The 13,545-nt window shown below is 39.5% G+C and overlaps 1 protein-coding gene across 2 annotated transcripts; it reads right to left on the bottom strand.

The window, feature by feature from the left end:
• Positions 1-139: 139 nt before the first annotated feature.
• Positions 140-6,691, bottom strand: LOC134190161 (LON peptidase N-terminal domain and RING finger protein 2-like). Of its 2 annotated transcripts, XM_062658593.1 has the most exons (14): positions 6,198-6,325; positions 2,507-2,561; positions 2,326-2,444; positions 2,145-2,264; positions 1,982-2,075; positions 1,823-1,907; positions 1,637-1,751; positions 1,535-1,564; positions 1,379-1,479; positions 1,135-1,314; positions 979-1,075; positions 826-916; positions 650-714; positions 140-579 (listed from the first exon to the last, which is right to left on the bottom strand). In XM_062658593.1, the coding sequence occupies exons 2-14, from the start codon at positions 2,520-2,522 to the stop codon at positions 352-354; spliced, it is 1,341 nt and encodes a 446-aa protein (XP_062514577.1). In that variant the 5' UTR covers positions 2,523-2,561; positions 6,198-6,325; the 3' UTR covers positions 140-351. The 2 variants fall into 2 exon arrangements, with proteins under 2 accessions (XP_062514577.1, XP_062514576.1); XM_062658592.1 differs by lacking the exon at positions 2,507-2,561 and having other exon boundaries at positions 6,198-6,691.
• Between the last annotated feature and the right edge of the window lie 6,854 nt (positions 6,692-13,545).

Here is a 13,545-nt window from a genome sequence, read left to right as displayed (position 1 = left end):
ATATATACGTATGTGCACATGACCACTGTCCTGGCCACCTGCCAATAACCAATCATCACACAGCAAAGCAGGATACACACATAATCAAAACAACAAAATTGATACATCAATCAGTATCACGCCCGTGATTGCGGCAGAGTTGGCTTTCCCCATACAATGTTTTAATTAAATATCACTCTAGATGTCGACTTAGAATGTAAGAAATTCTAAAATAGTTCTGTAGACTTAGCAGTCAAACTAAATTAACAAATATTACAAATTGAACTAGAAAAATTCTTCTTACACTTACAAATATAGATTCTTTTATACACTCATAGCTATAGATATAGTTATAGATGTTACCTCTATACCTTACTGAGGTCTACATAGTTCCATAACGTTGGCTTGCTCATCTACGAAATGCTGTAGCATCTGCAGTCGATCTTTGAGTGAAGTCAATGCCAAAACATTGGCAGCCTGGAATTGCCCTTGTAAGGCAGCACAAGCCCACCACACCCAGTCTGGACCATCGTCTTTGGACTGAGGATCGGAGGTCGGGTTGTATTGAGGGAGTGGGCCGAAACAGCCTGTTATACGATCCTACCAGCACAGACACTGTTTTGTAAATAGGAAATGTATAATACAAATACATTGAATGACAATGACAAACTTTTATAACTGTGCTAAGAGATGTGAACCAGTTCTTCGTCGCCTCATGCACCTTAGTGCATAATGCTACCATAAATAGTAAATGTTATTAAGAACACATTACTCTCGTGCAAGTGTTGGAACATAACCACGATTGCCATGAGTAACGACTGCTATGAGTAACGAAGCAACATTTACCTATCAATTCTGGTCCAGACTGAACTTTCTCATCGGAAAAGAACCGAACGACAGCTCGACCGTATCCGTCCAACATTCCATACTTCAAAACCTCATCAAAACAAGAAGAGATTGACTGACTCTGACAAGACAGACACAAACTGTTTGCACTACCTTGAATCGTTTCCCACCCACTGCATCCACCATCGACCGCCCATCAGCTATAAATTGTACACCTCGGACTCTTAACATAGTGCCAACTGGTGCCAACCTGTGCACACAAAGCACTAATATAAACACTGCTTCCGTGCAAACGCATGCGTGACACACTGTGATTGCTCAGATGGTTGACACATTCCGAACTGATAGCTATTTGATTCTAAGCAGCGTCGTAGCATAAGACGGTAACAAGGTTCATATATGTGCAAAGGACAAGAGACAGAAGGAAACGCTGCCCCACAAACAAGCACCGGAATATCGGCCTCGACAGGTAGATGCCCCAGTGGCGGCCTAAAAGAAGAAAACGTAACACAAATTAAATTATGTTACGTTTCCTGCTTTCATACAGACAAACCCTGCAAGTTGCCGTAATTCCTGTCTATACAACTGGTCTCGTGTTCTGTAATCATCTGAAAAAAACTGTTGAATCATTCTTTCTATTGCCTCTGTTACACACTATAAACAGAAATTATAGAATGCAATGCCACAAAATGAATTTACATTGTCTCACTTCGCTCCTCCCAAGAACAGATGCCAAATACTAAGTCAATTATTAAACACAACAACAAGGTGGAACTATTGAAGTTCCAATGCCAGAAATGCCTAAATGTACCTCCGAAAGTGCTCCTCTGCACGTAGGACATGAGGGCCGATGATCTAGAGAGCGATTAAGGCATGATCTGCAGAACACATGACCACATGGAGTAGTAACTGGTTTGTACAACAACCTGACCAAACATCAGATACAATACATATGGTTACACCACACAATTGTAGAATAATTATAAGCTGCTGTCACCTGCCACACAACACACAATCAAAATCCTCCAAAGCTAAACTGCCTTGAAAACTGCCAGATGGTAAAACAGAATTTGGGTTCAGCTCTAACGGGAACATAAATGACTTATTCAAACATGAAACCACAAAATCGGTAAAGCAAACAGATAATCTCACAAACCTTTAGAACACAAATAAAACACTCTATGCAACTTTTGAAATGAACCATCAGATACAGAGTTCTCAGCATCAGTGGACAAATATTGGTCAAGTATCTAAGGTCAAAACAACAACAATCACCAAAAAATAATACCACACATTCATCAAAGGTCAAAGTAACTGACCACTACCACATGCTGTCGAAGCATTACATCTTCCCTTAGCACTAAACAAGCCACAAAAGAAGCCAGGGATTCTTCTGTTCTTCCAAGAGCTTTAAGGACCTCTGCTTTGTGATGGTGCGACTGTACAGATTTGCAAAACTGCATTAACATCACAGGTAATTAATCAAAATTTGTATGCAACCTTCCATTGTTTGGGAGATAATGCCAGTGCTTTGCTTGTGTCCTCCAAAGCCTCAGAGTAAAGTCCTTGCAAAGCCTGTGCTTCTGCTCTCCTTATTAAAGTAATAGGATCGTCACGAGCTGATAATTAAAACAATCCAATAAGTACTACAGTTACTACACTATATGTATCTCATCTATACTCCGTTGACAAAGCATTGTTTCAAAGTGTGTAATATCCGAGTGTACATCCAAACACTAATTCACGAAAGAGAAAATACTATCATTGAATTTTTTGTTATTAACAATAGTAAACAACAACAATAACAACCACAACCACAACATCATCACTCTGACTGTGGTTAGCAACAATGGCTACTGCACGCATGGTCTGTCTGTCTGTATTTCCAATGTCTTCTAAATGTGGTGCATTCGCCTAAGAGACTTGTTTGTGTCATTGATTTGTTAGTGTTGGTGAGGTGTTTTAGTGGTTTGGTGAATGATCCACTGATAATGTTTCAGTCATTTTCTAATGGCTATTTGTCATTTCCTGGTGGCTATTTGTCTACTGGGCAACCTGTTTCAGAGTTTGTGCCAATGTGGTCACCACAATGCAGTCTATCAATCATTGTTCACCATATTGAAATGCACAAAAAACAGGTTCACCCTGTTGTGCTTATTAGCCCAGATGGCACAAATGATCGTGATTGACCATCACAGAAAAGTGTAATTACACATAGTAATTACGTTGTAGACTCCACATGAATTGTCTTGAACGACTTGCAATGATTCAGTATTTCACACTTTCCTCCATGTTTTCTTCTATAAAAGGAGGGCATCGTACAGTACAAATTTGCTTGCGTGATGAAAAAACACGGAAACGTGTGTCACTGGGCATAATCACAAGACACCAAATGCCTTCGTTCTACAGCCGAACAATTGGTGTATGTGTTGGTGAGCCAGTAATGCGAAAGCACGTTTTACTTTTGTCTAAGCAAATATCAGAGTCTACACAAAGCAGTGAAAAGAAATCTACACTTATTGGATGTTATTCAAAAGCCACCTTACACATTTTTGTTTTCTAACCCTTATCATACTGTTCAGCTATCCAATTTGCTCTGAGATAGCGCCAAACTTACAAACGTGATGTGTGACTAGAAACGATTAGAGGCTGAGGGCAGAGTCACAGTTGCACGCACAGGTGAAGTGCTCCTTTAAACATAAATGAACTATTAACTACCACTATGATTGTCTGTCTGTCTTTCTCTCTGTCTCTCTGTCAATACATATATTTCTTATACACGACATTATTACAGTCTACGCTAAAATCAGCAAGTTCTAAGAGAACTAGGACCCAAGAGGTCCCTCGGTACGCCTAAGAGTCAAACAGTTGACAATAACCTAACAGAGTTACTAATGGCACCAACTGAGTCACCACTATACTGGACTCAGCTCATCTTCTGCAGTAACACTCTTGCATTGCACTGCTGCATCGCAATTGAGAATCTTTCTGTCTGCCTGTCTGTCTCAATAGCTGTCTTAAAATAGGATGGACAAATAGTTATATTATATTTCTTCTAGTTAACAACGATCAGTATAGGACACACGCCTGAATATAATGCCCGTAGTTAGTATTTTCTTCACCGTTTCTGTTTATTTGATAATGTTTGAGTAAAATTATAGTTAATCAAAATCAAAATCATAATAGCCTGGGTTCAATCCCAATGGCGACAGCATTATATTGAAATCTGTCTGTTGGTTCTCTCTCACATATATCTGGCTATGTCTGTGAGAGCAAGCTTGTTTCTGTCAATGGGGAGTTTCTGTGATTTGGCATGGGAACCATTGGCAATGAGAATCAGTGCTTTTCTGGTGATCAGCGTTCAGAGCTGGTAAAATTCTCATAGAGCACGCACTCAATAATCAATATGCCAGTTACTAGTGCCATAACGATTACACAGAAACATGTACGTTGCTGGAACTAACTTACCTACCGGGTTAATGGGTGTCCAGTTGAGGATTCCCCATGTGCCCTACTGTAACAGTAACAGTAACTATGAGGGTAATCTAACTAAGAGGGTGATGACCACATCTAATAATAACAATTAACAATAAACAATAAGTATGGCAACTTCTGAATGGAGATCAACCGCATGTAACATGGCATTGTCAGGTAGCGGTGATCCCAGTTGCTATAAGAGATCTGGATACAATGCTTATGGGCACTTCGTCACAACCTTCAGCACAGTTGTGATTATCTAGACACCCCTGAAACTAAATTTGCATCCCTTGAGGTGCCAGTAGTAGACCTCCCAGACCAGGGGTGCGTTTCTTTATTCTCTTCAGCCTCTTCTGAAGAGACAGAAGAGATTCTGCTCGTTTCTTTATTTTTGGTGGAGATGTCAGAAGAGTGGTCAGAGGTGTCGGAAGACTCCTCTGCCTCTTCCAGGAGAGAAGCAGAAGAACTGGAAGAGAAGAGGTCGAGAAGTGATGCAATAAACTCTGCTGTGTTTCTTTTTCGTTTAGTTAGCGTGTGCATAGTTTGGGTTGCAGACACGTGACATTCAGCAGGCAATTCGTTAGTAGGCCGTAACGAATACCATGACATTGAACTTTGCAAATTCTGCTGCTTCCAGCAATGTCTAACCCTTTCAACATACCCAAGTATGCGAGTTCTGGCTATGCGCTCTTCATCCACTAGAAGGGCCACAACTTCTTCAAGCTCTCCAGTAGCCTCGAACTTCCAGACCAGAGAGTGTGCGAAGTGCGTGAACTCTAGTCTGGACAAGTCCATACTAAAATGATTTCGGAAATAGCCTTCTAAGCCAATCAGCTCCTTACAACCGGAATGTCGGTTGTAAATTCTGATTGGTTTAGCAGTAATTGGTTATGCTAAGTGCACTAACGCTGATTGCACGCGTATGAAATCCTTGTGGGTAGCTAAGTGCACGCCAGAGCCGTGATGAAGACTCTGGTGCATGCACACATCTTAGTTTTAGTTTCAGCTTCAGTTCTTCGATATTTTCAAGTTTGCGGTGACAGGACATGCACAGCAGCGTCGCTAGACCATCACTTTTGACAACTGGTCGAGTGGTAGTCTCGCCAGTCAAGCGGTTAGACTAGCTAGCGGTCTGCCAAAGAATCAAAGAGTCGTGGTTTCATGCCGTCCACCAAGATATCGCCGCAAACATGGCAGACGTCTCTTCTTTGTTCGTGAGATCTCATGGCATTTACAAATGATATGTTGATCCAAGTAAAACGATCCTACGCTGTTAGACTACCATTTAGCATCGCTTTTGATAAGTACTTCCGAAATCATTTTAGTATCGTTTTGGTCCAGACTAGACTTCGCGCGCTCTCTGGTCTGGATATTCGAGGCTAGCTCTCCAGATGAAAAAATCTCATTTCGTCATCAGAAAAAGCAAAAACATCACTTCTGCTACCACTCCTGCCAGTCTGACACGAAAACGGTCCATTGACAAAGAATTGACACGAGCGCATGTGCCACATCTTCCATATCGTTTCTATATTTGAACCCCTTCCGTCTCCACCTACTCTTCCAGACAACTCTTCCAGAAGAGATGGAGAAACGTAATGCTGATTAGATTTATACGAGTGACAAGCATTGTATACAGCCTTGAGTATAAGTATGTCTGCATAATTTCCTTGGGCAAGAAACTCACACACTATTGCCCCCTAGCTCCTGCGTAGTGCACAGGAACCCAGCCATCTGGCTAGGGCCGCGACCGTCTATCCATTTCTACCATTTCCATACAGAATACGTTTACTTTTATGGAAAACATAATCAAACTAAATTAACTTGAAACTAAATTAATAACTAACAATAACAATGACTCGGTCTCTAAGTAAATCCTGCTAGACAGCAAAACTCACCCAAGGTCAAAGCCATTGTGTATAATTTGCTCGCTTCGTCATTTTCTCCCGCCAGCAAAGCATCATCGCCTCTCATACGAATTTCAACAGACTGAACGTGGTCTTTGCAACATTCTCGTACAATCCCAGCGAGTAATACATTAACAGCAACCCAATTCCCACCGCCTTCTTCCTCAGTCAATTTCCTTCTTCTTTCTTGTTCGTCGACGCACGACTTGCACTGACTGCTGCCGTCTTTCTGAGTGACTGGTTCGTACAGAATGCTACCACATGAACAATGGAGAGGACTGCTGAAAGTGGATTCTTGACGAATTTTAAAGCAGTTTGCTCCAGCTGTTGTGATGTCTGCTAGTAGTCGTTCTATAAGTTCTGTTAAGTTTGATGAAGACTGTCGGCGCGATCGCAGCCAGCTGGTAAGCGTGTCGTCTTCGTCAACTGGCGAAGCTGACATCATGAGTATCGGTATTTGGCACCATGGACTTTGTAGCGTGCGTTAGCGACAAGCTAGCGCGTTACGTACAAATTCTCGCGAAGTTTGTACAGTCGAGAGAAGCCACTTTCGTGCGGGGAAGACGAGACGGAAGGCTGCTCACGCAACGTCATGGATAATCCCTATGGCGCGCCATGTGTGTCAAAAGTCGTTTCGTCGGCTAATTGATGTCGATTCGTCGGCTCATTGATGTCGTTTCGTCGGCTCGTTGATGTCGATTCGTCGGGTCGTTGATGTCGATTCGTCGGCTGGTTGATGTCGTTTCGTCGGCTGGTTGATGTCGTTTCGTCGGCTGGTTGATGTCGTTTCGTCGGCTGGTTGATGTCGATTCGTCGGCTGGTTGATGTCGTTTCTTCGGCTCATTGATGTCAGCGGGTGGCCTCAGGGTGCGTGACCATTTCGTCCATTCCATTTTCAACAATTGAATAAATATTGAATTAGAAATTGAAAATAGCCTAGAAGTTGCTTGTAATCTCAATATTCAATTCTATTAAAAATTAAAATTGACTGATTGACAAACTATAATTATCTGCGGATTATAATAAATATTGAAAACATACTTAATATCTAAACAATTTCTATTTCAATGCAATGCAATATTGAAATTGCAAGCACGTTAGTTTAATTTTCAATGTTAAATTCAATAATCAATTTAAATTTAATGTAATTTTAAATTTTATTTTTATTTTTAATTTAAATTTTAAAAATTAAATTTAGAATTTTGAATTTGCATGGCCAATTGGTTCATTCCATTTTTAATTTTTGAGACAAATTAAAAATTGAATGTCAAATTAAAAATTGGCTGGCGTTGTTTGCTCTTACCTGCGAATTTTCAACATTTGCTGTGTCCACTGTGGACTCGGGCCCGCCACACGCGGGGAAGTCCCTAAAGGCTGTATAAAGGCTTTCTTATAACAGGCACCCTAGTGGATACAACAAGCTACGACGTGTTAACTAACATGCGTACATATCTAGACAACAATGTTTACAACAACGTGTAGAGGTGCCTGTACAGGCCTGTAAGAACCTTATCATAACACAAAGTGTTTACCTGTGAATTGTTGATCTGTTGTATCCACTAAGGTTAGTGCCTCTAGGGACTTCCCCGCGTGTGGCGGGCCCGCGTCCACAGTGGACACAGCAAGTGTTGAAAATTCGCAGGTAAAAGCAAACAACGCCAGTCAATTTTTAATTTGACATTCAATTTTTAATTTGTCTCAAAAATTAAAAATGGAATGGACAAATTGGCCATGCAAATTCAAAATTCTAAATTTAATTTTTAAAATTTAAATTTAAAATAAAAATAAAATTTAAAATAAAATTAAATTTAAATTGATTATTGAATTTAACATTGAAAATTAAACTAACGTGCTTGCAATTTCAATATTGCATTGAATTGAAATAGAAAATTGTCTAGATATTAAGTATGTTTTCAATATTTATTATAATCCGCAGATAATTATAGTTTGTCAATCAGTCAATTTTAATTTTTAATAGAATTGAATATTGAGATTACAAGCAACTTCTAGGCTATTTTCAATTTCTAATTCAATATTTATTCAATTGTTGAAAATGGAATGGACGAAATGGTCACGCACCCTGAGGCCACCCGCTGACATCAATGAGCCGACGAAACGACATCAACCAGCCGACGAATCGACATCAACCAGCCGACGAAACGACATCAACCAGCCGACGAAACGACATCAACCAGCCGACGAAACGACATCAACCAGCCGACGAATCGACATCAATGAGCCGACGAAACGACATCAATGAGCCGACGAAACGACTTTTGACACACATGGCGCGCCATAAATCCCACCTATCAAGTAAATCAACACTAGACTGAACATTGCAGTAGATCGCGTCTGCTGTTTAGCTAGAGTTACAGATATTTCAAGTAGTAGAAATAGGCTATTGATTGATGAACACTGGGTTTACGTATAAGGCATGGTTTAAAAATATTTATAACTACTAGACAACAGCCATGCACTGCCAGTGCAGTGAGTTTGAAACATACCAATCATTGCCTCCAGAGCTACAACTCTTACATAATTATTCTAGATGACATCAGTCTTAAAAGTAGTAGTTATAATAGCAGAGACAATGTTGCAGACATTTACAGTTGACTTGTTCTATATAGGAGGTTGGAGGTGATGTGCTGGGTTGGGATTTATTGTAATTACATTAAGAAGGTTGTAAGTAGCTGTTGTAAAATTAAATATATAAAAATTATCTGTATATATTTAAATTTATAAATCTTTTCAATTTACAAAACACCACGAGGGCACGTGAGTAATAGTCACTATTCTTAGCACAAAGCAAGCTATAGTGCCCTTCTCAATGTTTTATCATAGTGTGAGTAGTGTTGGTGTAGGTTCTAAATTACAGGCTTACTGATATGTATATGTAAAAGCAATAAATATCTGATTGAAATCTTAATTAACAGATTGTCCACCTTTCCTAATTGGTAAATTGCCTTTAGAAACACTGCCAGTATTATAAAAATTGTCAAACTTGAAACTTAATTTAATTATTAATTCGCTCAATTTCAACTGACGTTTCTTGACTACAGCTAGCTAAGTAGCTTTCTCCATAAAAGAATGAAAGGTGTAGCCAACAACTTTTTCATTCTTGTCTGATGTGTTGAAAGTACTTCTGTTTGCTTTGTAGCTAGTTCTTCCTATTATAATGTAACTTGTAACAAACTGTCACTGAGTAGACTTTTCACAACTAGTATGCATTTACAATTAATGGTTATTGTCATTGAGCAAGCAAGTTGCTGATGGACAATATCAATTAGCAAGTCATACACTCATTTCTGTATATTTTCCTTACATTCTCTCTTGTTCAAAATACTGCCACTTCAGCTTGCAAGACTAAAAGAAACCTCAAAATTACAACCTGGTCATTGGAACCACAGATAATGGCATGGAAATGGTAGCTCAGCTCTTAGCCATGCAAAACAGGCTTAGGAGTACACCACAAAGGTGGCTGACCACAAGCAAACACAGTGTCACATGTACACATACAAAAACAACAAACATATACAAATGCACACATGTCCTGTCCTGTGTTTTATAGCTACCCTTACAAGGTCACGCTTGCCCGAATGGGCAACAAGTCCAATGATGAGAAATGGTGTGAGGTTCTGGTAAGCATCTGTGAACTGTAGCCCTCCTGTACTCCAGAACCATAGAGACACTGCTGACTCTACTAGTAGACTGCACCTTGCTGGTCACTACAGGCTTCTGTCTCTCATCCACACACTTGTCCCTCGCCTTATCATGAAATTCCTGGAGCACACCTCACACACTACATTCTTGGCTGCCACTGGAGAATGTCCTTGAGATCTTCTTATCACATCTCTCCATCTCTTCCTTGGACCCCATCTGGGGGTTGAGGCAGCCAGCAAAATAGGATCAATTTCGGTACCCTATAGTTTGGCATTCGTGCTAGGTTCCCAACCACTGTAGCCTTCTTTTCTTCACCTTCTCAGCTGCATTTTCCTCATCTCCCTACCTTCTTTTCACTTCCCCATAGTGATGTGCTCAAACCACTGCTGCCTGTTGGAAATGTCCAGGACATCGATGGTGGAAGGTGTTCAGCTTCTTCTCTTGCTTCCTAAGAATGACCCAACATTCCACTCCATACAGCAGCACAGACGTAACACACACACACACACACACACACACACACACACACACACACACACACACACACACACACACACACACACACACACACACACACACACACACACACACACACACACACACACATACACAGACAGACAAACAGACATACAGACAGAAAGACAGACGGACAAATATTCTGAAATAGTTGAAAAAACACCACATCGCGGAGAGACAAAGTCATATGGAATGACAAAATTTCTCCTATTTGGCCTCTTCAGGCATTGTATCTGCGCTAATACTAAAACAATTCAAATAATGATAAATATCAAATATAGTTTGATATTAACATACGGCTATAAAATGTCACTCTTAATGTTAAGTCCATAGGAATTGTGTTTTCAGTGTTCGTATCCATCTCATTTCGTGGCAGTTTCTCTTTAGACGCCACAAAATGAGATGGATATGAAAACTGAAAACGAATAATCCCTCTGAACTTAATATCAAGAGTGACATTTTACAGCCGTATGTAAATATCCAGCTAAATTTGATAGTCAACATTTTGAATTGTTTTGGTATTAGTGCAGATACAATGCCTGAAGAAGGTCAAAACATTGCCATTACGTCTGAGTTTGCCTCTTCGTGATGTGGTACTTTACAATTAAATTATTTCACCATGTCTCTTATCTACCACTTTCCTTAAATGTGGAACAAGCGATATCTGTTGGTGCTCTCTGTTCTCTTTTTCATTAAGACAGACAGACAGTAATTGATATATAACGGACTTTCGTATCTATAGCTTGTAATAGTTCATATGTATGAAATACAAAGAGTGGACAGACAGACAGACAGACAGACAGACAGACAGACACACACACACACACACACACACACACACACACACACACACACACACACACACACCAACTCTTTGAATATCTGAGTCAGCCAGTGACTATTTACAAACAACAGTAAATGCAGAAAAGAGAATACTCGGTATCAGTAAAAGCATCATGGTTCATAGACTAGCTGTGGACTGTAGAAACAGCACTTTCTTAGGTAGACTTCTAGCTTATTCTGTTCAATTTAATGAAAAATAATAAAATAAAAATTATATATATATACATATATTATTTAATACATCTTATATTTGTTCTGTATGAAAGTATAGAAGATCAAGATTGCAAGAGAAATGATTTCCCGTAATTAGGTTAAACAGAATATAATCCTAAAATGTTAAGTGGTTTAGGATATACATATACATATGTACATGTATATATATATATATATATATATATATATATATATATATATATATATTGCAGGGTATAGTAAATACTGATTTCTACATAGAGATTAGTTAATAAATACTAATTGGGATATTATCTTATCTGTCACATTGATCAAAAGACAATTAACAGCAGCTTGGGTAGTAGTCAACATCAAATTGCACAATTTCTGTGTACACACTGGCAGTTCCTTCAAAACAAGACAAATTCTACATAGACATCAAAGAGTGAAACATCAGGCCAACTACAACTATGTAATCTTTCACAACTGTTTGGTTGAGGACTGTCAGAAGAAGGTTATTCAACTGAGTAGTCTTACCAATCATGTTGTTTCAGAGCATAAAATAGACATGGGTAAGACTAAGTGATGCCCACAAACATTGCTGTACAGATTGACTAGAAGAGGTCATGGTGTATAGGAATACATGAATTAAAGTTTGACTCCGTGGATGAGTTCCTGACCTGGAAAGAATGTGAAGAAACCGCAACGTTCAAATTCTTCAGAACTGCCAGAACAAGTGAAGCAGCTGCAACCAAGTGTGAAGAAGGTAGAGTCACAAGATCATGCAATTCTAGATCATGATACACTTGACAGGCTTTCATAATGAACAAACGAAGAATAAATTGCAAATTTTCTTTGAGATGATGGTAATTGGTGTGGAAAAAGGATGATTTACTATGTCTGCTGTCGGAGCCAGAAGAAAAGCATGCACAAGCTGAAAGGAAAGCGGAAGGAACAAGACAGCAAAAGGATAAACACACCCTGCTTGGCCAGAATGAATGTGTGCATTGAGAAAAGTGGGCAAGTTGATGTCTCTTATGTCAGTGGCCACACAGGACACAGCCCAGACCTTCAGGAGTGCAAGTTTTTGCCACTTTCAAATTCGGCAAAGGACAGAATTGTACAGAAACTGTCAGATGGTGTTACAATGACAAGGATTGTTGAAGGTGAGAATGAAGACAGCATTTCACAGTAAATGCACAGATTTGAGAAATTCCATAAAGCCATCCAATCTAAGCATGAAATTCTCATTTCTCTGCAATAATTCATAGATTCTATATAACCATATCATATTAGAACTCAGGCAGGAAATTGGCAACAGAGATGACTTCCAAGATGCAGCCAGGAGAGACCATTGTGTTACAAGACAAGACGTTCGGAATATTTGGAAGAGTTGCATTGATTTATCTATGTTTTGTCATTCTAGTGACGCTGAGTCTGTGTGCTCCATTGTTCAACAGTTGCAACAAGAGAATCCTTTTGTACAAGGAATTTGGTCGAAAATGTGAATCTCTCCCTGACCTCCCAACAGATTAATTTCTCTTGGCAATTCAAACAAGGCACCAGCAGCAACTATTTCAAGCCTTTGCTTCAAAAGTGGTTTGCATGGATTCCACGCATGGAACAAACCACTATGATTTTAAACTTATCACTGTCATGGTTACAGATCAGTTTGGACAGGGTTTCTACTGTACTACTTTGCTACTGGCATTAATTTCAAAGCCTACCTATAGCTGTATTCACAGGCAGAACAGTTGGATGGTGCATCTGTAGTTGAGAAGAAAGAAGCTATGTTCAATGTTTCCTGCAAGCTTTGAAAGATGCCTCAGCAACCATTATTATCAAAACAATCATGACTGATGATGGTAAGAAAATGTTACACTTCCCATGCATATCCAGCATAGTACAGACAGAACAACAGTTCAGTTTAGCATGCTGCACTACGTATGCTAGAGTATAATATCTACAGCACCATACAATGGTTAACAGTACACAAGCATGCATAATGTAGAACTAGAATGCCTAGCAGTCAACTTTGACATTGAAATTTAACTTACTTTATGTGACAACGCAATGCAATGTTGCTGTAGACAACACTGGCTGGCTTGGGGCTAGAGTTGCTTTTGGAGACAAAACAAATCATCTTCTC

The sequence above is a fragment of the Corticium candelabrum genome, chromosome 14, assembly GCF_963422355.1.
Source record: "Corticium candelabrum chromosome 14, ooCorCand1.1, whole genome shotgun sequence".
NCBI lineage: Eukaryota > Metazoa > Porifera > Homoscleromorpha > Homosclerophorida > Plakinidae > Corticium > Corticium candelabrum.
Note: the sequence above shows the minus strand (reverse complement) of the source record. Positions and strands in the feature narration are given on the sequence as shown.